This window comes from Podarcis erhardii (assembly GCF_964252035.2).
Source record: "Podarcis erhardii genome assembly, chromosome: 9".
Classification (NCBI taxonomy): Eukaryota; Metazoa; Chordata; class Lepidosauria; order Squamata; family Lacertidae; genus Podarcis; species Podarcis erhardii.
In genome coordinates, this window is record NC_138512.1 from 37,571,454 (window position 1) to 37,596,830 (window position 25,377).

The 25,377-nt window shown below is 40.8% G+C and overlaps 1 protein-coding gene across 4 annotated transcripts in view; it reads left to right on the forward strand.

The window, feature by feature from the left end:
- FSTL5 (follistatin like 5) overlaps positions 1 to 25,377 on the forward strand; it is a 359,747-nt gene that overhangs the window by 321,691 nt on the left and 12,679 nt on the right. For all 4 annotated transcript variants that reach the window (XM_081875293.1, XM_081875295.1, XM_081875294.1 and 1 more), the window contains 3 exons: positions 9,554 to 9,703; positions 17,278 to 17,385; positions 20,479 to 20,603. In XM_081875293.1, coding sequence (XP_081731419.1) covers positions 9,554 to 9,703; positions 17,278 to 17,385; positions 20,479 to 20,603 — 383 coding nt within the window. The remainder of the gene's footprint in view (positions 1 to 9,553; positions 9,704 to 17,277; positions 17,386 to 20,478; positions 20,604 to 25,377) is intronic.

A 25,377-nucleotide genomic window follows, 5' to 3' on the forward strand; every position in this document is an offset into this window, starting at 1 on the left:
GAAAGAACTCGTGCAAAGGCTTACTATCGCAAATTGTTGCCACACTTTGCAAATGGGTCAAGCAGTGATGAATAGGTGAATGTGATCTTACCTTGGATTCTGAGTAACAAAGCCACAGGTTGCTTCATTGCCATGTGACCCTACTTTTTATAAACTTTACTTCTATGTACCCATTTATGTGTGTCTGTGTATGAAGATTAGATAGACGAACACAAAGACAGACAGATAAGGGTGTAGATAAAGACAGAATATGATCCAGTAAGTGGACCTTACCCCATTAAACTTCATGCCACAATAACTTGGTTAGTCTTTAAGGTGCCACTGGATTCTTTGTGGTTACAGCTATCCCTATGGCATTCGTGCAAATATAACTGTGGGTTACCTACATCCCTCCTCACATATTCCTATGTTTCTACTCTTCTAAAATCCATGCAAAACAAAACCCTTGGGCTAGATTTGCTTCTGTAATGATTACTGCCAAAGTTAAAAAAATATATACAGATATATGCAGTGCTCAACAACAAGATAAATTTTTACTGCATGTAATTATACTTTCAGTAGCTAATCAAACTTTGATTTGTGCTGCTTAACTAAAATTAGTTCAACATCACTAAAAATAAGTCAAATACCTTTTCTCTCTCTTGTGTGGATGGCTAATTTAAAAGCTGATCATTTAAGAAGTATCTGAAAATTTTACCAAAGAAAACTGAAAATGAGAACAGTGAAATGTAAAAGTATTCTGTGTAGCATTTCAGAATTAATGATAAGTTGAGTGATGAACAGTGAAGAGAAGTAAATATAATGTAAAATATATTAGGTTTATTTTTTCTTCTCCATCTTTAAACCCTCTCCCCCATACCAGAGGTAAAATTTAGGAGAGGGAAAGATTCAGTTCCTAGAGCAAGCAAGTGTGTTAAAGGTAAAGGGACCCTGACCGTTAGGTCCAGTCGTGGATGACTCTGGGGTTGCGGCGCTCATCTCACTTTATTGGCCAAAGGAGCTGGCGTACAGCTTCCGGGTCATGTGGCCAGCATGACTAAGCCGCTTCTGGCAAACCAGAGCAGCACACGGAAACGCCGTTTACCTTCCTGCCAGAGTGTGTAGGTGTGTGCAAATTACATAGGCAGAATTGTGTTGTTATTCCATTTTCCTTTAGTTAATCCTCTGCCTGAGTTTTAGCCAACTTGATCTGTGCTATCATCAGTATATGCGCTATCCTTCAGTATCCTTCAGTATCATCAGACTCTCACTTCAATGAAAGGACCTTGGTATTTTCACAATAGTCACATTGTGTCATGAACTCTGTAGTCTTTTGCACATGTTGCTTTCATTTGTGAGGATGAACAACTCATCACAACAAAGTTTTAAAAATCCTGTATCAGAAGAACATCTAATGCTTGATCAAGTAACACAGAGTGAATTTTAAGCAGTTTGTTTGTTTGTTTGTTTGTTTTGAGATCAGAGCAGATTTTGGGATAGCCCTCAGTAAATTGAGTGTAAAATTTACAGTACTTGATAGACATTTCAAAGGTACTTATATCCAATTCATGCCTCAGGTTTAATACAGTGTCTTTCCAACTCATATGATGTATTCCTGTTTGCCCCTTTGCACATTTAGGCTGAACACTTGAATAGGGCGAAATTTGAACAGACATACACCTCAAGTAGTCAGTTTAAACTACTCTTCCCTTGCAGTTGGAAAACAGCCATGCAAATTTATTTTCTGCCCCCCCCCTTTTTTTGTCATGCAACTTTACTGGTTAGGATTTTATTATTATTTTTATGCCTTCCTGCATAGTGCCTATAAATCTGCTGCTGCTCCATAACTTGAATTACATAGCAAGGGGAAAATATTTTTCTACTCATTGCTTTGAATACAACATACCTTCAGGCAACTATGCTATGTTGTTAAAAAAAATCCTCAATAGAATTCCCTCCATGGAGGAGGAAAGTATGTTTCCAGCTCATTGAATTATGCATTATTTTAATACATATATTTCTGCTGCATATACTGGCTCCTGAGTGTGGATTTCAAGCTGCTTTTGAGCTAAGTATCTATTGCTACATACCACGTTAAATGCATTGCGTTTTGACAAGACAGATTCCTTAGATGCAAGTACTGAGAGGCTTTCAGGCTTTTTAGAGTCCTCATTCTTACAAATTTAATTTGTCAATGTGTTTATGGCATTGGTTGCCCCAAAGCAGCGGTTCCCAAAAAATTTTGAGCCACTACGCCCTTGGTTCCATAAACTCATCCCCAGGGCTCTCTACCCTAACCTGTAAAAACGCATTATTTAGAATAGTGATTTGAATGGCCCACTAAGGAAGATAATAAGGTAAAGGTAAAGGACCCCTGACAGTTAAGTCCAGCCGCAGATGACTCTGGGGTTGCGGTTCTCATCTCGCTTTATAGGCCAAGGGAGCCAGCATTTGTCCGCAGACAGTTTTTCCAGGTCATGTGGCCAGCATGACTAATCTGCTTCTGGAGCAACGGAACACCGAAACCAGAGCAGCACATGAAAATGCTGTTTACCTTCCCGCTAGAGCGGTACCTATTTATCTACTTGCACTTTTTGGCGTGCTTTTGAACTGCTAGGTTGGCAGGAGCTGGGACCGAGCAATGGGAGCTCACCCCGTCGTGGGGATTCGAACCGCCAACCTTCTGATCGGCAAGTCCAAGAGGCTCAGTGGTTTAGACCACAGCGCCACCCACGTCCCTATAAGGAAGATAACACCACAGCAAAATTCAAAACAGTGGCAATTAATTGCACATTTATTCAAAATCCAATTAATACCATTTAATTTAATGAATTAAAAAACTCTGATGAACTTGATCCAGTGACACCATTTTTAAAATCTGATAGTGATTTACAGCTCCTGTGCCCCCCTGCAGCTCCTCTTAGCACCCCATAGGTAATCTTAATGCCCCCTAGGGAGCAATACTGCCCACTTGGGGAACCCCTGCTCTGAAGTGTCTTTTCTATTAAGAACTTCAGGCTAGATCCAAAGAAACAAGTGAGCACAAGTAAAGGAACTGCTAGCCTAGCCGTACTCCGCAAATGCTTGCCCAAGAGTTGGTGCAAGATAAAGTGCTCCAATGGGCAGGTTCTACAAAAGTTCTCATAAATCTTGATCAGCTAGAATTTTCACAAGCTTTCATGGAATCTCTTGCACAAGGAGAACAACATCTTTAGCATTTGTTTCATTATTATTTTTCATGCAACTCTGTAGCATGATGGGTAAAGCAGCTGTCAGAGCTGCCTCTAGGTCCCAGCTCACAGAGGACCAACGCTAGCCAGTAATAACGTATAAAAGTCTTTATTGAAGGTTAGTTTCCATTTCCAAACCGCAGCGTGCAACTCTACGTCTTAGAAGCTAGACCGGCGAAGCTCCATCTGAGTCTCCGCCTCCTAGACACCAGTTTAAGACTCTAGCTTTACTCCACCTCTTCCGTTGTTCTTTCCTCCTCTGGGTCCTTCTGCCCCCTGGGGTTTCCTCCTTTCTGGACTCTTCTGATGCTGACCCCCCTGAGTCTTGCCCCTCCTTCCGGCGGGCTTTAGGACCTGGCTCCCTATCCGGGCTGCCTGCTGTGCCGCTCGCCTGTACATTTGAACTTGGCGCGCGCGCCCAGCCGGTAACTTTCCTCTTGACCGTTTCCCCGCTCTCCGATGGAGGCGTGGTCAATCCTGACTCATCTCCTCTCGCTGGTGGTGAGAACACTGGTCCCGATGCCTGGGACTCCTCCCCCCCACTGCGCTCTGGTGGGGAAGCTGGTCCTGATTTCCAACTGCTGCTCTGGGAGTCCCCGCTGGCCCCTTCCTTCTGGGGTTTCCCCCTTGGCACCCCCTTGCCCTGGCCATCGGCGCTCCCTTCTGTGAATCTTCCGATTCGCTGGAGAGGCTCATGGAATCCCTCGGACCACTTTCATCTCCTGCGCTTCCCTCGAATTCCTCCCCCTCGCTCTCCATTTCCTCCCTCTCCTGTGCCTCTGCTCCTGAGCCCCTGACAGCAGCCTTCTTATGAGCTGAAGGTATCTTTCACTTGCAGAACTTCACCTTTAGATCCAGCAGCTTCCACTTTTAAACTAATTATAATTCCCCATTGCTTCCAAACTTTGGTTATTTCACCAATGGTTTGCTCACTTGCCATGATCCTAAACCAAGTTCAAGAGTAACAAAGAACAAAGTTGTTTGAAAGCAGAAATTAAGCTTCCAATATCCTCACCGCTATATATAGTGGAGGAGACAGCAAGCAAGACCAAGTCTTCTTCCTTAGCACTAAATCATGGTTTAGCTTTACTTGTGAGCATTACAAAGGTTCATTGATTGTCTGATGTCGGAATCAAACACTATACATTGGACTTAAGCATATTTGAAATTAAGCACAGCTGTTCATTTGCACAGGGATGCTGTGCTGAACTGAGATAGAAACATGAACTTTTAAAAGAAAAAAATACAGTATATAAGCAAACTTGCATTTGGTCAGTTGTTAAAATGTTAGCTCAGAAAAGTAAGTAACAGTCCTTTCTCATCTTCAGAGTTTACTAGATATCCTTGGCCAATTCTGTTTTCTCTCCTCCTAACCTAATTTATATTATTTAGAAACAAAACTTGCAGTTTTGTTTCTTGCAAGTTTCTTGCAAATCAGTCATGTAACAAATTATTTACATGTATCTGAGCTAATTAATAATATTTGGATTGACTCAGGCCATGTTTATAGTGACTAGATAGCTTGAATAAGGCATCCCATACAACTGAATTTTGCAAATCAATTTTCTTTGTAGATCTCATTGTATCTCAGAAACAACTCTCCAAAATCACCAAATATTTTGTTTTATTCCATCTGCTGGTTTGAATTAGACTGAATCACTTTCTGCTTAGGAAAGTGTCAAAAAGCAGTGAAATAAATTAACATTTTTATTGGATATTATCAGATGTTCCTCTTATAAGGAACCTAAATTGGAAAAAAGGTGCATCAATCACTTTTTAATTAAAAAGAGAATTTGTTCCTATATTTAAGAGAAAATTGTTTCATCCCATTATCTGACCACTGGGGAAATTTTTAATGGAGCTTTGCATTTGAAGGTAAAGAGGAGAATGTTAAGCTTAACCTTATAAAAAAAAATAAAAAATCATTTCTAAAACAGAAAATACTTCATTCTGCATTCTGTTCCCATCAAAATATTTCTGGCATCAGCTATAGTCAGATTAATGGGTCTCATAGATAAAAAATAAGTAAGGAGAAAAAATTTGCTTAGGACTGAAGGTCTCATTTGACTAAGTTAATATTTAACAGCAGATATACTAGCTGAAAATTGTGCTATGCAAAAGCATATATGTACATATTTCAGCATGCTATACAAATAATTGAATATGTTGGAAAACTTGCCCCCTCTGGAAAGGCTGGCCCCTCTCCCAGGCTCCAGGGGCTTGTTTACCGGTGACCTACCCTGGCTGACATCCCGACAGTCCAGGAAGATCTTGATAGGCGACATCTCCCTGCGTGGAAGATGCACACCCCCTTCCCCTCCTTGCATACCAGCAGGAGAAAGAAGATAGTCAGAAAGTCTATTTCATCTAGTTTATTTCTGACTGTGCAACTGTACAAAAAACATGTCCGTTCACTCAGTCTCCTCCAAGCAACTGCATAAGACTTCCTTCACACAAGCAACAGGAAGGTTTCATATTACACAAAGAACAAATCCCTGTGAACCGCCCTGTGATCTGCCTGGAACATTCTTTCCCACGGCTAGCCACATCATGTAATGTACACACCGAGCTGCTTGTTTGCAGCTGCGTAGTACTCATATCCCAACAGAATATACATAATAAGGTATTTGTCCCAGCTGAGGCCACATTAAGTGAGGTGTCTTCAATAGCTTCATGTTTGAGTGTAGTGATCTCTGATGTTTGATCTCCCCAATTTATCCATAGAATGCCTTCATTTTTTATTTGTTTAAGCTTTTCAAGGGAATGTTACAAAAACAACCCTGTAGCTTTGGCAGGATGAGGTCAAGAAAGTTGAATTCAGCTAGCTGGATGCTTGTGCGGTCAAGTGATTTGAGCATGTAATACCTCCAATATTGCTACCTGTTTGTTTCTAGGCCCAACTGGTAACCCTTAAATAGTCCTGAATAGTTTGGGATCACATTAATTAAAGGACCACCTGTAGCCATATGTACTTGCCCAGTCCTTAGCATCAGACTTCAGAGTCGTTGCTTGTGTAGGCTTACACTCAAAATCTGTCAGATTGGCAGGATCAAGAAATGGTGTAAAATTCCCTCTCTAGGGAAGCAACTCACTCTACTTTAACGTTGGCATCCATCATTCTCAAGAGACAATGGTGTGTGCCTCTGGCCACATTGGAGAATCACAGCACCTGCTGTGGCTGAAGAGACCGGTAACTCATAACTGCTGCCTCCTGCCTTGTTTTTGCTGTTACTTCTTTGGGGTGCTAGCCTAGACAGTGTGTCTGGAGGTCTTGGGCTGCCTAGATGACAGGACCCCACTCTTGGCCTCTCTGATATAGTCCAAAGGAAAGCAGAGCAATATGTTTAGCACCAACTTGGCTACAGGAGTTGCTGGAAGGAGGCATACAAGATGCCATCTAACTGTCTTAGGGACGCCGCTCCAGATTTGTACAGGCTTTACTGCTTAGCCTTTTTTTCTCCCAAATATGTTCCACAAAACAGAGGGTATGGATTTTTCCTTGTAATGAGTTTAGCTGCAAGGCAGCGAAGACTTAGGAACAGAGATTTCCTTCTCCTAGATGGGCTACCTTTCAAGGTTGACAAGCCCCATCTAACCCTCACTTCCCTTTACAGTACATGCAGAAACCATCTTCTCGACCGTTGGGCCCACTATTGGTCTTGTCCACTCAATCTGCCAGAGCCTCTCTTCACATGCAGGGGAAGTTCCTAACTCATGGAGGGTTTGAGACCCATCAGCTAACTTCAGCTGGTTTAGCCAGCCTTTTGAAGTTGTTTCTCAGCGTGTGGCCACTGTCACATGCTGACAGCTCCTAGGAGAGACAGCTCCTAAGAGCTGAGTGAAGAGTGGAGACCAAAGATGGACAAACTACCTCAGAAGGAGCACAACATGTCACACACCAGTGGTACCACCCCTAATACCCCATATACCCCTCAGTGAATAAGAGACAGGAAAATGAAAACCTCCTCCATAGGGGAACATAACTTTTGAGAATTTGAATGGCAAGATTCAGCACAGCATTAACAGAATTATATTAAGCATTAATAGGAAATCAAACCTTAATTTTAGTATCAGCAAGTACTCTTTTGCCCGATGTTGGTCAATTCAGAGGAACCCTTTTTTAATGTTCCAAAGTATTATAGAGTGGTTTCAAACAGACACATTTCCCTGTAAGATTTAATAAATTCTGAGCAACAAATAATGACTGCTAACCTTCCTTGTAAGTGGATACATTCTAAGCAGGACTCAGAAATTGATTTCTGTTCCACTCTGACATGCGAAGATTCAGACAGTGCCTATACTGTGTACTAAAGAAAAACCATCAAACAGAGATGCCACAGAATGCTCAGATAAATTATATCATGTGCCTTTTAAAAATGTGCTTTCTAGTATTCAATCCCTCTGCATGTCACAGGTGCTGTTTTTCCCTCTATTTTTCATTTCAAAGAAACCCCTGCACAAGGAAACAAGATATTTGCTTAGCAGCTCATCAGTGCCTGCTGTTTATTCCTCACTTGAAGTCATCATCCTCTGACACACAATAAGTATTGCTACAGCAGCCTGCTATGATGTGTCAAATAGAAGATATTAGGTCAGGAATAAGCATCAGATATATGCTAAAATCTTGTTTTGATGAGCTGTCCTGAGTAATAAGATGAAGAAAAGATGAAGAGAAATCTTGGCATATGTGACACATTTCTGGCCCAAGCAATTTTCAGAACTGGAGTATGAATATTCTTCAAGCATTCTTTGAAGTGTTAGAATGTTTGGCACACAGTTAATTTTGTAGCATTGGTGGATTTACTTCATATCCACTGATAAATAGCACTCTGGAAGATCTACATGCCTTCTATTCACACATAGTCGCTGGCCATTTGCCTTTTGGGTTGTTACGGCTACATAACGCTTGTGGATTTTCAGAAGACATTACAGTCCACACATCAGCTGCCAGATTAATAACCCTGTGTTCATACGAATCCTTTAGTGCATCCAAAATAGACCAGAAGCACTTTCATAAGTGATAATGGTTAAGTTTTGGTCATTTCTCTTCTCTGTATAGCAACTGCAAATCTGCAGTGACAAGGCCCAGGTATCTACCTGGCTCTGTTCCAGGGAATGGAAATTAAGGGCACTGTTTTACACTGCATCAAAAGACTGGCTCACACAGTGGGCCACAGTCACAACAATCAGAAGCAGCAATCTGTGCACCAACCGAGCCATTCCAGAAGTCCTGTTGGTGCTTGTGCATAGGCCCAGCCTCACCACTAGCTCCCCCTCCTGGTAAGCAGCAGCAATGCTGCTACTGGGACACTAGTACAGTGGTACCTTGGGTTACAAACACCTCGGGTTACAAACACTTTGGGTTACAGACTCGGCTAATCCGGAAGTAGTACCTCGGGTTAAGAACTCTACCTCAGGATGAGAACAGAAATCAGGAGGCCCATTAGCTAAAGTGGTACCTCAGGGTAAGAACGGTTTCAGGTTAAGAACAGACCTCCGGAACAAATTAAGTTTGTAACCAGAGGCACCACTGTACTGTGAGCTTTTGTGAGTACTTTTATCACTTTATTACTACTAGTAGTAGTATTCTGTTGGGAGCCGCCCAGAGTGGCTGGGGAAACCCAGCCAGATGGGCGGGGTATAAATATTATTATTATTATTATTATTATTATTATTATTATTATTATTATTATTATCTGCTCCTAGAATATTACAGGTGTATGATATTTTCTGTCACAGATTCTAGAAATTAAAGGGACAGGATTCTAGAAAGTGCATTTCATGCCATGTACAATATTCTGTTTATTCCTGGGACACAGGAAACTGAATTATATAATGTCAGGCTGTTTTTCTGTTTAACTCATTGATGTCTATTATGACTCAGAGCAGCTCTCCGAAGTCTCAGACGATCAGATGATCTTTCACATCATGTGATTACTTTAAAACAGAACACAAAAGTGGATCTGGTGGGGACTAGATCTTGTAGCTAAGGCACCTCTGTGCATAAATGGCATCATAGAAGACTTAAGAGGTTTTACAACTAGCACATCATCCATTATGCTAGACAGGCATATAATTTAACCAACATTAAACAAATAACTTCAAGAGACAAGCTAAACTGGGATGGGCGGGGGAGGTGGCTGAATGTTCTTGGATGAAACTGAATTCACGATTTGGAGCTAGTACAGTTAGTTCCTGAAATAGTTCAGGCTTTGCCTGTTCTTCTGGTGTATTTTGAGCTTGCATTTGAGTCATGCAGAAATGTGGCAGAGTTGTTATGAGCACCCTTTAGAATTATTGTGGTCTTAGAGTGATTTGTCATCTTCCTTTCTTCTTAATTCTAGGATGAAGTTTGCCCTAAAGCTGAGGGGGAAGAAGTCCAGCAGTGTGTCTGGGCATCTGCTGTTAATGTAAAAGACAAGTTTATATATGTAACCCAACCCACCTTAGACAGAGTGCTGATTGTTGATGTGCAGTCACAAAAAGTTGTTCAGGTAAGTGTTCTTCCTAGGTAACATACTCTTTTCTTTCATTTGCTGTATAAGGTAGAACAAAATGTTGGATTGAGGCCTGTTGCTTATTCTTTCTCTCAACAGGCCATGGTTCAGGAAGTCTGTAATCTCACAGGCTACTACAAATCTCACAAACTACTACAACTGTGTGGTAGTAGTTTCTATAGAATATCCTACCAGCCATGGATATCTGGAGTTTTTCAAAGGGAACAGTTCCCTTTGTGGCTATTAGCAAAGACAAAAAGAAACTGCAACCTGATTCCTATCAGTGTAGTGTTGGGAAGAAGTTGCCTTATACCGAGTCAGACCATTGTTCTGTCTAGTTCAGTATTGCCTTTTCTGACTGGCAGCACCTCGTCTGGGTTTCAGAGGAAAATTTCCCAGCTTTAAATAGAGATTCCCAGGGTTCAGCTTAGGACCTTTTACACCCACAGGGCTAGGGCCATGTCCTTGCAAGAAGCTTATATGTGGCTTGGGATGTGCACTGTGACTCCTACCGTTCGGTGGTAAGTCCACCCAAAGGAGTATGGTCATATCACATTCTGCAGTGTGTGTTAACAGGCTTACGAAAGCGCTGTTCTCTGTTGGGAGGGCGCTTTGCTACAGCCATGGAAAGCAAGATGGATTGAATGCTATTGCCAGCAATGTTCCTACCTGCAGGAAGAAGCTTACAACTCTAAAACTGATGTTGCAGAGGTGGAGCATGGCTGGCTGCGGATCTGCTGGATCCTAGGTAGATCCATCCCCTTGAAATGGGCCCCAAACAGCAAAAACATATAAACACACACACACACACACACACACACACTTTCTACCCTTGTTAGCTAGACATGGCAGATGAGATATCCAATCAATCATTCCACTCTGCTCCGCTCCACTATGCTGGTCCCAGTGAGGGCTTCATATTGCTCTGCCTGGCTTCACCCTTATACGCAGTTTACCTGGGAATACATTCCTTTGGACAGAATGAAACTTACTTCTGTGTAGAATGTTGAGGACTGTGCTGTTTATTTAAGCTAACAAATAACTTGGCATCCTTTAAATTGCTCCTAACAGCAGCTTATATTTTGAAGTCTGGATGTTTCAGACTTGGATATATGAATGTATGTTGCCCATTCAGTGCTTATTGTTAGAAGTTTTCAGGGTACTACACTAAAAAAATGTAAACAAAGTGCAAATACATTTCGGTGGAAGGGAAGGGTTTTTTTTTTTAAAAAAAACAAAACTATAAAGATTTGGATGTTAAAAATTGGCAACTTTTTAAACCCCCAAAGTTTTTCTCTGGGCCCCTGAGTTTAGCATTACTTTAACTATGAATGAGGTGTACATTTACTTGTGTCTTTATGGCTATATGGATGTCTATGTGTACATGTGATTGATACACATACATAAAGTAGTTGGCATGCTTTATATATCATAGCAAATATAATTGCCTGTTCAACCATTGGCTATGATGTACAGTTTAAGTTTTAGATGCTTCTCATCTGTGAAAAGGGTTAGCCAAAAACATTCAGACAAGAATTTTCACCTTACTCTTGAGAGCAAAATCATGTCAGCACAGTTTCAGAACACAAAGAAGTGTCTTAAAATTCATTTCAAGATCATAAAATTTGCACTTTCTAAAATATAAATGTGACTTTCCTGCAAGCAGCTGTGCTTCACTTCATGAATAGGCATTATACAGTTGCTAAAAATCTGCTGTCATCTTCATAAGAAGAAATGAAATTTGAAAGTGATTGAAAGTGTCAGGCACGGCTGCTATTAAAATTTTAATCCTTGCCAATATTCCCAGCACCCTAGACTTCTTTATAATATAACAGACACTAATATACAGCTAATTCTTGTACACCAGTCCTCATGGTTTCTTTTTTTTATCGTGTATCAATTTGACAGGTTAAAATAAAGATAACTATAATTTATTTTAAAGCAGCTCTAGAACGCCATCATCATAGCATTCAATATAATACAAAAGAAAGGCTCTGTTCATTTTTAAGAATTATAGTTGGAGAAGCAGTTGGAAGACTGCATAGTTCACCTGCATTTCTTAGAATGTAATCCAGCTAATCAAAAATAGGCATTATTTTCTTTGACACATTTCTGTCTTGTCAAATCCAAGCAAGAGAAGAATTTGTGGGTTGCCATGCTCACCTAGTATTCAAGGTGGGTCCAGTTTATTAGTTTCAGAGACATTTCTAAAGCACAGGTAGTTCACAACAAGATGGCTCACAGTACTTCTCCTTTTTCAGCCTGAGGGCCACATTGCTTAGAGGGCAAGCTTCCAAGGGCCACATGCCGTAGAAGCTGGGAGACACAAAAAAAAAGTGGTTGGAAGAAGGGATGCAACTCTTCACCTATGAACCGAAGGCAAAATTTCAGACATACAAAATACCAAAGTTTTAACACCTCTACCGCTTTTACACCTCCTCATACATATCCCCCCAGAGTCGTCAACCAGGCAGGCAAGAGCTATTTTCACCAATCATTGACACAATATAGCCATGTAAAAGCACTAGAGGAAGTTGTGGAGTGTGGCTTGAGGAGGAGTCCCACGTAGGCCTAGACACCTGCATTCAGCCCTGGGCCTGATGTTCTCCACACCTGGCCTATCTGAATGAAACATCATGTTCATGCTTGCTGGAACGTGGATTTCCCATATGCAGTCCACAACTACTTTGGATGGACGTTATAATATGTTGTATCCAGTATATGCTTTGCCTTAGATTGCATACACACTGTTCTTTCAAAAGGCACTTGAAGCATATTCTTTCCACCAAAGAATGATGGGCGCTGTAGTGTACTCCTCACAGTTACAATTCCCAGCAACACAAATTAGTTTCCAGGCCCAATTCAAAGAGCTGGTATTGATCTATAAAGCCTTACATGGCTTAGGGCCTTCATACCTTAAGGACTGCCTCTCCCCATACAAACCGACCCAGACCCTGCATTTGTCATCTGAGGCCCTTCTCTATGTCCTCCCTACACGAGAGGTTTGGAGATGGGCAAGAAGCAAACAGGCCCTTTCTGTGGTGGCTCCCTATCTGTGGAATGCTCTCCCCAGAAAGCCTCATCTGGTACCATCATTACCTGTCTTTAGTCACCAGGCAAAAACATTCCCCTTTACCCAGGCCTTTAGCAATGAAATAATCTATGGCCTGTTAAAGGTGTGTGTAGGGGGGCTCTTATTTTATTATTTTGCTGTCTGTCATTATGCTTTGTATTATTATTATTATTATTATTATTATCCGTAAAATATGCTTTAATGTTAAACACCACCCTGGGAACTTTTGATAAAGGGTGGTATATAAATTAAATTAACAACAACAACAAAGTGCAGTGCCCATAATTCTTTGAGTCAGGAAATGCATGCAGCCTTCGTGGAAAGTGTTTCTACTTGTGCAAGTCAGTTCCCACTACACATTTAGGCCTCTTGCTAGCCCCCTCCCAAAAGCTGCTCCTGGGGGGTCTCTCTGCAACAGAATGGACCCTTGTGCAGAGGACTGTAGTAGGCAGGCTGGTGTGCCCTGTTGTGAGTCCAGAAACATTGCCCGCCAAGTCCAAGACACAACCTTTCTAATATTAATATTATAACAAAGTTTATTCTCATTTAAAGAGGACCCCGGAACTATTTCTGTTACACTGATTCTCACACATTTCTGCAAGAAGGAAATCCCTTTAATAAACTGAAATATTAAACTACATTACAAGTTTTTTACCCTTGATAAAAAACCTGTGAGAAAACGGAAAGAGGCTTGTAAGATTTTTAGCCAGGGTGACAAAATATAATATCTAAAGTTCCCACAAAAAGTTGCCAGCCATGAAGGAAATATCAATTTATCTCTGTCGTTTTACAGTAGAGATTTCAGCACTGAAGTATAACTAATATGAAGTACTTTGGCAGTTTTTAGGGAAAGAGTTGGCTCAGCAATGCTTGTAATATCATAGAAACAATCCTGCTCTCTTATCCCATAATGATATGCTACAGTATTTTTTTTTGCAAGCCCCAGGAGTTATTTTTCTCTTGCATTTAGACATAAATCTTTAAATATGTATAACTGATATGTGAGGCATTTAGATTCTTAGCCAGTCCACTTTGATGGAACTATTTATTTTTTCTTTCCACATCACTAAGATGTCTTAGCATAGGAAGGTACAAGAAGTCAAATATGCACATTATTCAGAAGGTGGATATCTTTTGCTCTCTATTTACTCGAGAAAAATTGCATACCTTTCTTGGAAAACAACTCTAGATGGTGCCACAAGAGGTGATCTTGTCAAGCTATAATTGCATGCATGGAAAAACATGTTGTTGCAATACAATCCTGTACCTGAATGATATCCAGCCTCCCCCACAGGAACTAAGGGAAGGGACCAGCAGAAACACATGAAATGTGCTGGGTGATCATGCCAAGCAAATTGTGATTTTTGGAGTGAAACTGGGATGAGTGAAACTGTCAATTTCTGTTTCTCTCTGTTTCTCCTTTTTTCCAATCATAAGTCCAGTTTGCCAAATTTCCACATCACCTTTTCAGCATCCTGATCTCACATTATACCTGCTGGGTGAGGTAGTTTGGTGTGAAGTTACTTAACAGATTGGGTAGACCTAGCACACAGATTAATAGAAGAATTGTGCTCTAAGTGAAACTATTTAGATCTGCATTTTCAGTTTCAGTGGGTTTGACCCAATTCACCTAGTTTGATTCCCTTCGATTTCTTTGCAGTGGTTGAGCCAACAATAAGACGTTGTTTCAAACCTGCACCATTTGCAGTATCACAACAGTTGATTCAGGCATGAGAGACTATTGCAGGTGTTATCTAGCAGCATAAAAAAAAGAAAGGTAACCCAGAAGTAAACAATTGTCCTGGAGTTTGTCTGCTCAAGAAGAAAAACAGCATTGGCTTTACAGGAAGCTGGAGTTTTTTGCAACACCTCAGGTGTATAGTTAAGCATCACCAGTGGTCTCAGCCAGCCATTAGCACATTATCTTGAGGATCTACATCATTACTTTAAATTAGATCTACTTAATTAGCCAGCTGGTACTCTTCTTGTCAAACTGATAAACAAGCTGTGCTTCACAGTTTCATGATAGAAAGACCAACAAACAAAACAGAACAAAGAGGTAGAGGCGCTCCTTTTAAAACAAAAACAAAACGAAAGTACAAATGCAGCCCTGATAGTGGAGTTAGTTCATTGACAGCAACAGAGAAATTTTTACGAAGATTACCCGCTCTGGGATCCCACAGCTAATTCTCCCCTGGCCTCCTTGCTGGCCCAAATAGGACTAATTTAGCCAGCTAGCCCTGGTGATCATCTAATGTTTATTGGATGGATTTTCCCCTAAATTGATTTTTGATTTTTGAATTTATTGTTATTCATGCTTTTATACTGTATTTTATGCTGTTTTTTGTTGTATCACAATTAAGTGTTTTAAATTTGTTGTTAGCCGCCCTGAGCCAGGTTTTCTGAACCGGGAAGGGCGGGGTATAAATAAATTATTATTATTATTATTATTATTATTATTATTATTATTATTATTATTATTATGGAGGGCAAGCACAGCATCCAAAAAGAAACTACTAAAATGTTCTCTAAATAGTCTCCTTTCAATGGACCAGATTCTGACACAGTTACCTACCACAATAAAAATAGTGGCAAGGATTATTATTTAATTGATTGTTCTAATCTGCTTTTAAGGATATATACCCTCTGAAGGCAGGTACACATCAGTATAATACTACATCATTACAATTTCAGTATTTTAAATGGCTGTAAAAACTATTAGTAGCATTCAGATGATAGCAACAGATACAACCATTCTTAAGAAGCATAAAGTCACCTGAATGCAGGGTAGGTGGCAGGGGTGAGTGTGTCTTTCAGGTGTTCCTAAATGTCAGGGGATAAGGTGCCCTATGTATTTCCCTGACAGGAGCGTTTCAGAGACAGCAGGGCTACCGCAAAGAAGGCCCTGCCTCAGATGCCAGTCTTAAAGCTTGGGCAGGTACATATAACTGTAGGTGGTCTTTCTGAAAGCCTGTTCCTTTTTCTTCTTCTTTTTTGAGCTTTAAAGGTCAATACCTATATTTTTAACGGGGAGATACAGTTGGCATACCAGCTGAAATTGGTAAAAAGCACTCTTGGTTACTGATGATACCTATGCCTCGGTCAAAAATGCCAAGCCCAGGATGATTCCCAAACTGCATACTTGGCCCTTTTGAGGGAGTGTAAACACACTTTGGGACGCGGGTGGCGCTGTGGGTAACACCTCAGCCCCTAGGACTTTCCGATCGCATGGTCGGCGGTTCGAATCCCCGCGGCGGGGTGAGCTCCCGTTGTTCGGTCCCAGCTCCTGCCCACCTAGCAGTTCGAAAGCACCCTTAAGTACAAGTAGATAAATAGGTACCGCTTTATAGCGGGAAGGTAAACGGCGTTTCTGTGTGCTGCTCTGGTGCCGGTTTGCCAGAGCAGCTTCGTCACGCTGGCCACGTGACCCGGAAGTGTCTGCAGACAGCGCTGGCTCCCGGCCTCTAGAGTGAGATGAGCGCACAACCCTAGAGTCTGGCAAGACTGGCCCGTACGGGCAGGGGTACCTTTACCTTTACCTTTACCTTTAAACACACTCCTGCCAACCTAGCAGTTCGAAAGCATGTCAAAGTGCAAGTAGATAAATAGGTACCACTCCAGCAGGAAGGTAAACGGCGTTTCTGTGTGCTGCTCTGGTTCACCAGAAGCGGCTTAGTCATGCTGACCACATGACCCGGAAACTGTCTGCGGACAAACGCTGGCTACCTCGGCCAGTAAAGTGAGATGAGTGCCACAACCCCAGGGTCATCCGCTACTGGACTTAACTGTGAGGGGTCCCTTTACCTTTAAACACACCTACTCCATTTATATCAAGCTGCTGCTGTGTTTGTTTCTGTAATTCTAAGCACCCAGTGGAGATTTTTTTATTGTCCTATGTCTCTCTGTGTGCTTCTTCTACTTTTCAAAGCACACACACAAAAATATTTGAGTGAAATATATTAATTTTGTCTTGTTTTACCAAGTTAAAAATTACATGAAAGCTATGATCAAATAATATACACATAGAACAATCACAGTTGTGTCAGTTTCCTTCTCTGGTCTTCAATTTGCTATTAAAAAGGAAATGGATCACTTTGATGAATCCATGGTCGGTATATTCCACATTTTTCTCTTCATTTGCAACTTTTAACAAAAGCAAAAAGATGTTCACAGATAAACCAAGAAGCATAGAATCTAGGAAGAAGGGTAAATAAATAGTTTGCTGCCTTGCCACTTTTGTCTCAAGCATTTTAATAGCTTTGTTGCGGCATACAACTTAATTAGGTGGAGACGGAACATATATCCATGTCACGTTGTTCAAATAATGAGCAAAGATCACTGTTTAAGCAGGAGTGCTCTAGCTTCAGATTAATTAAAATGACATCAACAATTGAAGGCTTCACTGGGGTCTAATTTTCACTCCAAACTTGTGCAATATTTACGTTACTATAACATTAAAGAAAAACTGGTTCTTTCCTTGTTTCTTCATATTGTTTAGGCAGTAAGTACAGATCCCATTCCAGTCAAACTTCACTACGACAAATCGCATGATCAGGTATGGGTGCTCAGCTGGGGAAGTTTTGATAAGAATTCTCCTACACTACAGGTGAGTATTTTTATTTCATTGTTTTAGTTCTAGCCAAACTCGCTGTAGAATCCTATGATAGACAGAGAAAAGTAATTCCTTAGAAGCTGCTCAACAGCAGCTATCAATGAATTTTTAAAGCTATCTTGTCAGCAATAAGACTTACTAAGAAATTCCCTTCATTTGTACGTGCTAAAAATGTAGAAAACCTGCAGTGGAATACTTATAAACTATGTCCCCAGTTGGCACTGCCCCACAGTGAATAATGTCAACATTTTGAATTAAATCGAAACAAACACAGATTTTATTTTGTTTTTTTTAACTTCTGTTCAGAATGCATTTCTCTTACTTTGACCGTTACGTGCAGAAGAGGGAGCCCCCAGTACTATTTCTGGTGATGTTTCACACATAAGCACATCAAAATGGCTTTAAAGTATCTAGAGCTAAATCACAACAAAGATTTTGTGTCTTCTAGTTGTGTAACAGGAGCCATGTGTAACAGGTTGGGGATGGAGAACAGAATCCAACCCTTCTTACATTTACGTATTTCAGATCTGGAACAGGTGCATTTTTTACTGTTGTGCACCATCCCAGGCTCCCTTCAGTGGAAGGGGAAGGCGTGAAAACAAAATGAAATAAATAGAAATAGCATTTTGTATGGGTTCATCTGGCAGATCTGCTGTAATATTTAAGGATTCTGTACTGATTGGTCCTAACACATGAGCATTGGTGAGGTTCATAGTTGATGATCAGGTGGAAAGATCCAGTGAAATGACAGGCTGGCAGACTTTTAATCCTTAAGTGGTGCTGTGCAGCTGTGGAGGAAGCCGCTCGGGGGCCTAGGGCGGTGCGCCCAGGGGCCAGGCAAGCCACCCATGGGGCAGGGCGAGGGTGGGGCACACCTCCAGAGTCTGCCTGCCTCCTCCCACTCAGCCGCCCTATAGCTGGTGGGAGGGAGGCAGCAGGAAGACCATGCCACCGCTTCTCTCCCAGGAGAGATGCATGGCTCAGGCACACTGCAGGCCCCTCAGTGGTGACACCCAGGGCAGACAGCACACCCCTTCCTCCACCCCTGGTGCTGTGGAATGTACCTCTGGAAAAGTGACATTAAGCTATTACTGTGATGCCTGAAGGTACCTTACCAGCAGGAGAATTTTAAAGAGATGACCACATGTGTACAGTGTAGAATTAGAATTAAAGGGAGCCTTGTAGGCTCTCCTGTCTACCACTGTTTGATGCAGGAAACCTATAGTTGGAGCATCCCCTACAGAAGTCTGTCTAGCCACTGCTCAAGGAAAAATGGCTTACTATAAGCACCAATAGTTACATATTTTAAAATATATAGAATGCACAGTAATTTTTCATCAGAGCTGCTTTGTTTATAATGATTCCTGACTGCATGAAACCAGTAAATCTCCAGGAATCATTAATACAGACAAATGTGTATTCCCCTGAATGCAGGAGCTGTGCAATGCTTCACATCCCTTCTTTATTAGAGCCTGAGCATAATTTGAATTGCCTGTGAATGTTATTTGCTGAAGTTGGTTATTTTTGACTCATTTGTTTTAAAAGGGATCAGAACCATCAAACTGATAATGGGATTGCATTGAAAGAAACAGCTTGTTTTCGCAGGGAGACATACTTTCAAATGCAGGCTGATATATATTGCTATTGATTATGACTCGGTAGCTGATTGCAGTCCCCAGTGAGCTTTTAGATGCACTATTATTGAAAATTACTTCAAAATATTTATATGAACTTTAAGACAAAATGGACAAGAAGATTGATTTCCTTATGTCAAATACATGTTTTAATTTGGATACAACTCTATTAATTTCTAACCTGGCAGCCCAAACCTTGGGTTGCTGTGCAGGGATTGCTAGGTCTGTGTAATGCCATAACCACTGAAGTTGAGGAACTGGCCCAGCACCTTTGCAATTATATCAGCCACCATCTCTGACTAAGATGGTGGCTGATATAATCTCTGACTGAGGTAAAAGTGCTATACAAAGTTGTTAGTGGCAAAGGAATAGGTAGAGAAGTAGGAAATGGGGGGAGGCAGCAGATGACTGTTTGCCCTCTTCAACTCTTTGGGTTAAAAAGGAATTGGTACAGTCCAACAAAATGTGTATTTGTTGTATTTTGTATACCGCCGTAAACTGTTATAATAGGATTGGCCTTAGCATTATATCAGGACCAATATTCCTGACTTCAGCTAAATCTGTGCAACCATTCTGCATATCCTTGTTTCTATACAGATTTATAAGACTGTAATGTGTTATTTGCTTACTTCAGTAGAAACTATTGGATTTAGTTTTAAGCACTGGTATTTAAATTTTTATTGTTTGCATCAAAATGTAGGGCTTGCTCATATAATATTTCTCTGTACATGCACCACTAGTCCAAGCTGTCTCCAGGCACACATTCACTTGGGCAAACATAAAATGTCAGCACCTTATTTCCATGGTCACAGGAGCCTGGAAACATGCTACTACAGTTTCAGAAATGTATACAGTTCATTCGTGCACAGGGATAGATCCACATTCATCTTGCTTTGCAGCTTTCTTTAATGTATTAAAACCCCTGATAATAATATTGTTGCTTAATTACAGGCCGTCTCTCATGTTATCAGGGTATACATGTTTTTGTCCTGTCAAAAACATTGCAATACAAATTTTGAGCAGAGTTTACACTATCACTGAAAGTGAAATTTCAGTGCAAATTTGAATGTACCTACAGTACCTGAGAGAACCATCTGAATAATTATGAAGGAAGAAAGAAACAGTGGAAGAGTTAGGATTTCTCACAAGAAGTTCATATATCCTCTGTACTAAAGCTAAAAAGCGGAACATATGTTGAACTCCTGGAGTTTCTTGCTATACAACCCACTATATTCTTATTTCTAATTGGGGGTATGAACCACATGCCAAAGAACAAATAAGGCAGGTATTTAGAAACATCTACTTTCAAAACAATGATAATGACTGCACCCATTACAGTAACTTTGTTTGAGTCAAGTGTTGGAATAAGTTGTTGGTAGCCTTACCCTTAACATAATTTAATCAAACATGATTGATTCAAATTAGTAATTGTCCTCCACAATACATCCTCCAGGTGATAACCCAGGCCAGTGGGAGTATTTCTCATCATACTATTCATACTCAGCCAGTGGGGAAGCAGTTTGACAGAGTGGATGACTTTTTCATTCCATCTACAACCCTCCTCATCACTCACATAAGGTAAGTGACACACAAACTAGTAAGAGTTCTGGAGCCAAGGGTTTGTACTTACTTATCTATTGGATATTTTTTAATGTTGTTGTTGTCCTCCAATATCACATTCATTCTTTCCCTAGGTTTTAGGATATGTTTTCCTGTACAGTCGTACCTTGGAAGTCGAACAGCATCTGTTCCAGAAGTTGGTTCAACTTCCAAAACATTCGGAAACCAAAGGTCAGCTTCTGATTGTCTGCAGGAAGCTCCTGCAGCCAATCAGAAGCCACAGAAGCCCCATCAGTTCAGCTTCCAAAAATAATTCACAAACTGGAACAGTCACTGAAACAGGTTTGCGGCATTCGGGAGCCAAAACATTTGAGAACTAAGCTGTTCGAAAACCAAGGTTCGACTGTAGTCCTATATTCAAACATCTCTGTCGTCTCAGTCCTCTGATCTTAAGAGCTCCACCTTTCTGCCACAGCCCACTCCCATCCTGTCCTTAGATCTTGTGGTCCAGGGCAGAATTGTCTTCCTAAGCAATTTTTTACTTGGGTGCTGTAGTGTAACTTGAAAGAATTTTTTTTTTTGGTGCAGCTAAAAATAAGGAGCATAGTGACAATGAAAACTGCAACATGAGGGGGGGAGTTTGATGGGAATCGATACAACTTACAATAATATATATAAACATATGCCAAATACATTTATGTTACACTAGTCGACAGCAGAAGGAACAGGAAATGATCAAAGGGAACATTAACCCTGAAAAACAAAAAGGGGCAAGCTTCCAAACACAGGTCTTCTTAGAAAGCAAAACTTTTATTAAAGTCAGAAACAGGGTTAGCCAGAAAAAGCAGTAAGCACCCTCTCTCCAAACTAGGAATCCCTGGTTCGAAAGAAAACAGAGCATGGCAGAGAGTTAGCAATATAGGACTTTTCTTCAAGTCCCTAGTTCTCTGCAGACCTAGTTGAACCCTAGAGGATACTTCTATGTGCTCTGGTGTTACTGCTGTTAAGAACACACAGAAGTGAAAGTACTTCAGTCCATCACTCTTGGGCTATGCAATGCAACTGAAAAAACCTCAATGATCATACCTCCTTCTTTGCCTCACCTAGAGAGCTTTAGTCCTTATGTTTATTCCTTCCAATGATTCTTCTGAAAGTTAGTTCAAATACATGAGCTCAATTTTCATTCCTGTCAAGCATGTCAGCTTTTGACCTCAACATCAGCTTTACACAAAAATGTTCACTCCAAATGAACTTATTTGAACATTATAAACAATTTTGGTTTTAGAGCAATTTTTTAACTAGCCTTTGACAGCACATTAAAATAAACCAGAAATTAAATTATAAGCCTGTACAGACCTGTTTCTACCTTCCCCTCCACCTCTAGAGAAAGATATTTTAATTTGTCCACTAAGGAGTTCAACGTTCACTAATTAATTGTGCCTTGGTTTAAGAACCTGGAGGGCTGGTTTAAATAAAAATTGAAACAAATCTAAGTATTGTGTTAGAAAAGGGTTTAAAAGCTGTAATCTCATTGAACTTGATGGGACCTACTTCTGAGTAGACACATAGAATTTAAAGTTAGCTGTCTTTGGTGAAAATGCTCAACAGCAGTGCCAGCACAGAAGGGACATTAGTAAGCAAACATGAGATTGCAACCTAGGGATGGAGAAGGAATCTGTTTTAACAGGATTTATGCTCCTTAGCCTGGCCTTGACAGCTCAGACATGTGTTTCCAGGGCCCATCTTACTCCTGTGATGATGGTAATCTATTTTAACTGTTTCTAATTTTGAATTTTGAATTATTATAGCCCGCCCTGGGATGCATTGGTGAAGTCTGTGTAGTAGTAGTAGTAGTAATGGAATTTAGAGTTTGTGACCTGGTCAAGTTTTCCCCATATCAGACTGCCTCTTAAATTGAGTACTTGCTTCCATCCAAGCCACTCATGCAAATACATATTGAGTTGACCAGACCACAGAGTGACTCCGGACAGATTGGGCTGCTCCCTGAAGTGACAGATACAGCTATCAGTCTTCTGCTGGTGCACACTCCTTTTAAATCCAACACTAGTGAGTGAGGAAGTAGATGAAATTAAAGACAACAAATAAAATGAAAAATTGGCATAGAGTTTCCCAAACTTTCTCTCAATATTGAAGCATCGCTTAACTTCAACCTGCATTTTATCTTGGTGGCGATAATACATTTAATTTGGCAAAGCTTTGTCAAAAGTAGCAACAATAGGGCCCTTAATTGTCCCCACAGGTGTCTCTAGACAGGCATTAAATTTCTGTGAGGAATGAGAGAGAGAATATCAAAAGAGAGATATTTAGAAGTCTGTGGAGCAGAAGGGCTGATTATTTTAGCTCCACAGTTCATAAAATTAAGAAAAGTAAGATAATTGGAATAAATTAAAGGCTCTAATTATAATATTATACAATGTTTCAAAGCAATGTTAAATGAAATAATTGTAAAATATTCATTCCCAGTCTTTGGCTGCTTTAATCTTTCTAGCAGGTGTTATGAACATCACACGGTAGCTGCCTTCACATGTGCAAGAATGAACAATCAACCTACTGGTGTGTTAGCCCGAAATTTAAATAGAATTAATTATTCTGTCTTTGAAATAGCTCTCTTTGTCTGAAGTGCTAATAGACATAGGAGCAATATTCAATCAGAAGCTATTCTGATTTTAATTCCTTCAAACATTTTTGAAGTCTTTAAATGTGACAAATAAAGGAGCGTTGGAAAATATAGACAGGTGCAATATATTGAATTGGATCATTGGCCCAATGGGCAGTGCTTCTTCAGGGTTCCAGACAGGGGGCCTTCCCAGCCCTGCACAGAGATGCTGGAGATTGAGTCAGGGGCTTTCTACCTATACACCAGATACGCTTCCACTGATATAGGGTAGGCCTTTGTGTTCCTGCACCACTCGACTTTCTTTGTTCCTGAGTTCTGAACTTCAGAGGATGAACAGAAAGGCCCAGAAGAAACAGGATGGACTTCTTGGGATAGTATGGTGCACCCTGTTTCCTGTAATCCAGAGTCTTGGAAGCTATGACCAAGAAACACAAATTAATGGTTGGGCGGCTATTTTGTTGTTTCTGGTTCTCATTCAGTATTCCTACACTTCTCCTTTTGTGGCTCTTATACTGGAGATGTAAGTTAATGAGGTTAGATGAAATGCTTAGGATGCTGCTAACTCTATTATATGCTGCCTCCTCCATAGTTTTTATTGCAGCTACCCTATCGCTGCCAGATTACAATATTTTCTGCAGATGGTTTTCTTAGACAGCAGTCTGTTGCCACAATACATATTCCAAATCCTTGTATGTCAGACACAAGTGAGTCATACTTTGGATGACTAAGATTGCTTATATCAAGAAAGCTGTGTTTTCGACATTTTTATTATTATTTCAAAAGCTGGATAGTTGACAATAGCATTGTCTCCGTACCCTTCCCATGTCCTCTGGCTGGCTGCTGTAGGAAAGAGAATACTAGACTAGGTAGCTAGTTTGGTCTCAACCCAGTTTTTATATGTTTGCAAATCAATGTATTCACAGAAAATGGTTCCCAGAAATGCAGCCACAAATATGCCACAATTTGGTTAAGCCTCATGGCATTTTTGGTGCTCCCTTGAGCAATGAAGGAAAAGAAATATCGTATATACTTGAGTATAAGCTGACATTTTCAGCACATTTTTAATGCAGAAAAAGCCCCCCATGGCTTATACTTGAGTGAGGCGGGTGGCGGAGGGACGAGCAGCCCGAAAGGAGCCCTTTAGGGCTGCTCCTTCCTCTTCCTCCGCCTTTGCCGCTGTCTGTGGTGGAGGAGGAGGAATGAGCAGCCCAAAAGCAGCCCTTTGGGGCTGCCTGTTCTTCCTCCACTGCTGCCGCCACCACCAGGTTTTTAGTGTGATAAACTGGCTTATACTCGAATCAATAAATTTTCCCAGTTTTTTGTGCTAAAATTAGGTGCCTCGGCTTATATTTGGGTCGGCTTATACTTGAGTATATACGGTAACATCAGGCTACCAATTTTCTCAGCATGCAAAAGCGAATCAGAAGTCATACTTTAAATTTTACACTATCTTCTATATTTATCACACTCAGGAAGCTGGTGGGGTATTTGCTGATGCAGAGAGACAGCCTACTACTCTCAGGAGATACTTTTCCCCATGGTTAGATTGCAAAAACATTTAAGGGACAGCTGCAGTAGTTCACTTTAAAACGAAAAAGAAACACAAAATTGCCACTGTCCCACTTTTCTTTGTTATTCCTTCGTCGTGACATTTATGGCAATGCAACATATGTATCAAATGATAATACTATGTGTCTACCATTCTTGCTTTGCCTCATTGACTGGTGAGGGCAGGCAAATGCATGACAAAGGAACATCACCTCATGTGTTACATTGCAGTCAATGTCGAGAGGTAGAAGAAACAAAGCTACACAGAACAGTAGCAGTTCTGCATCTCTTACAACATCTTCTCAATGGCAAGGGAGGCAAACCAGGGAAGGGTGTCCAGCATTTGGTAGAAAGGTTTGCTTTTCAACTAGTGATAATCACTGCCTTACAATCCCTTAGCTATGTCCTTCAAAGTCCCAGTTCTAATCTTAATTGATGGGGTACGGCTTTGGAGATTTAGGCCAAGTCTGTTCTTCGATATGTCCAGAACATGGCCAGTCTAATTCGCGGTTGGTGCCATTACTTGTGCTTTAAAAGGTTCCTTGATCATTCTTTGGTCAAGCAGAAACAGAACAGACTGGCAATTCCCAAAGTTGCGAGTACAAG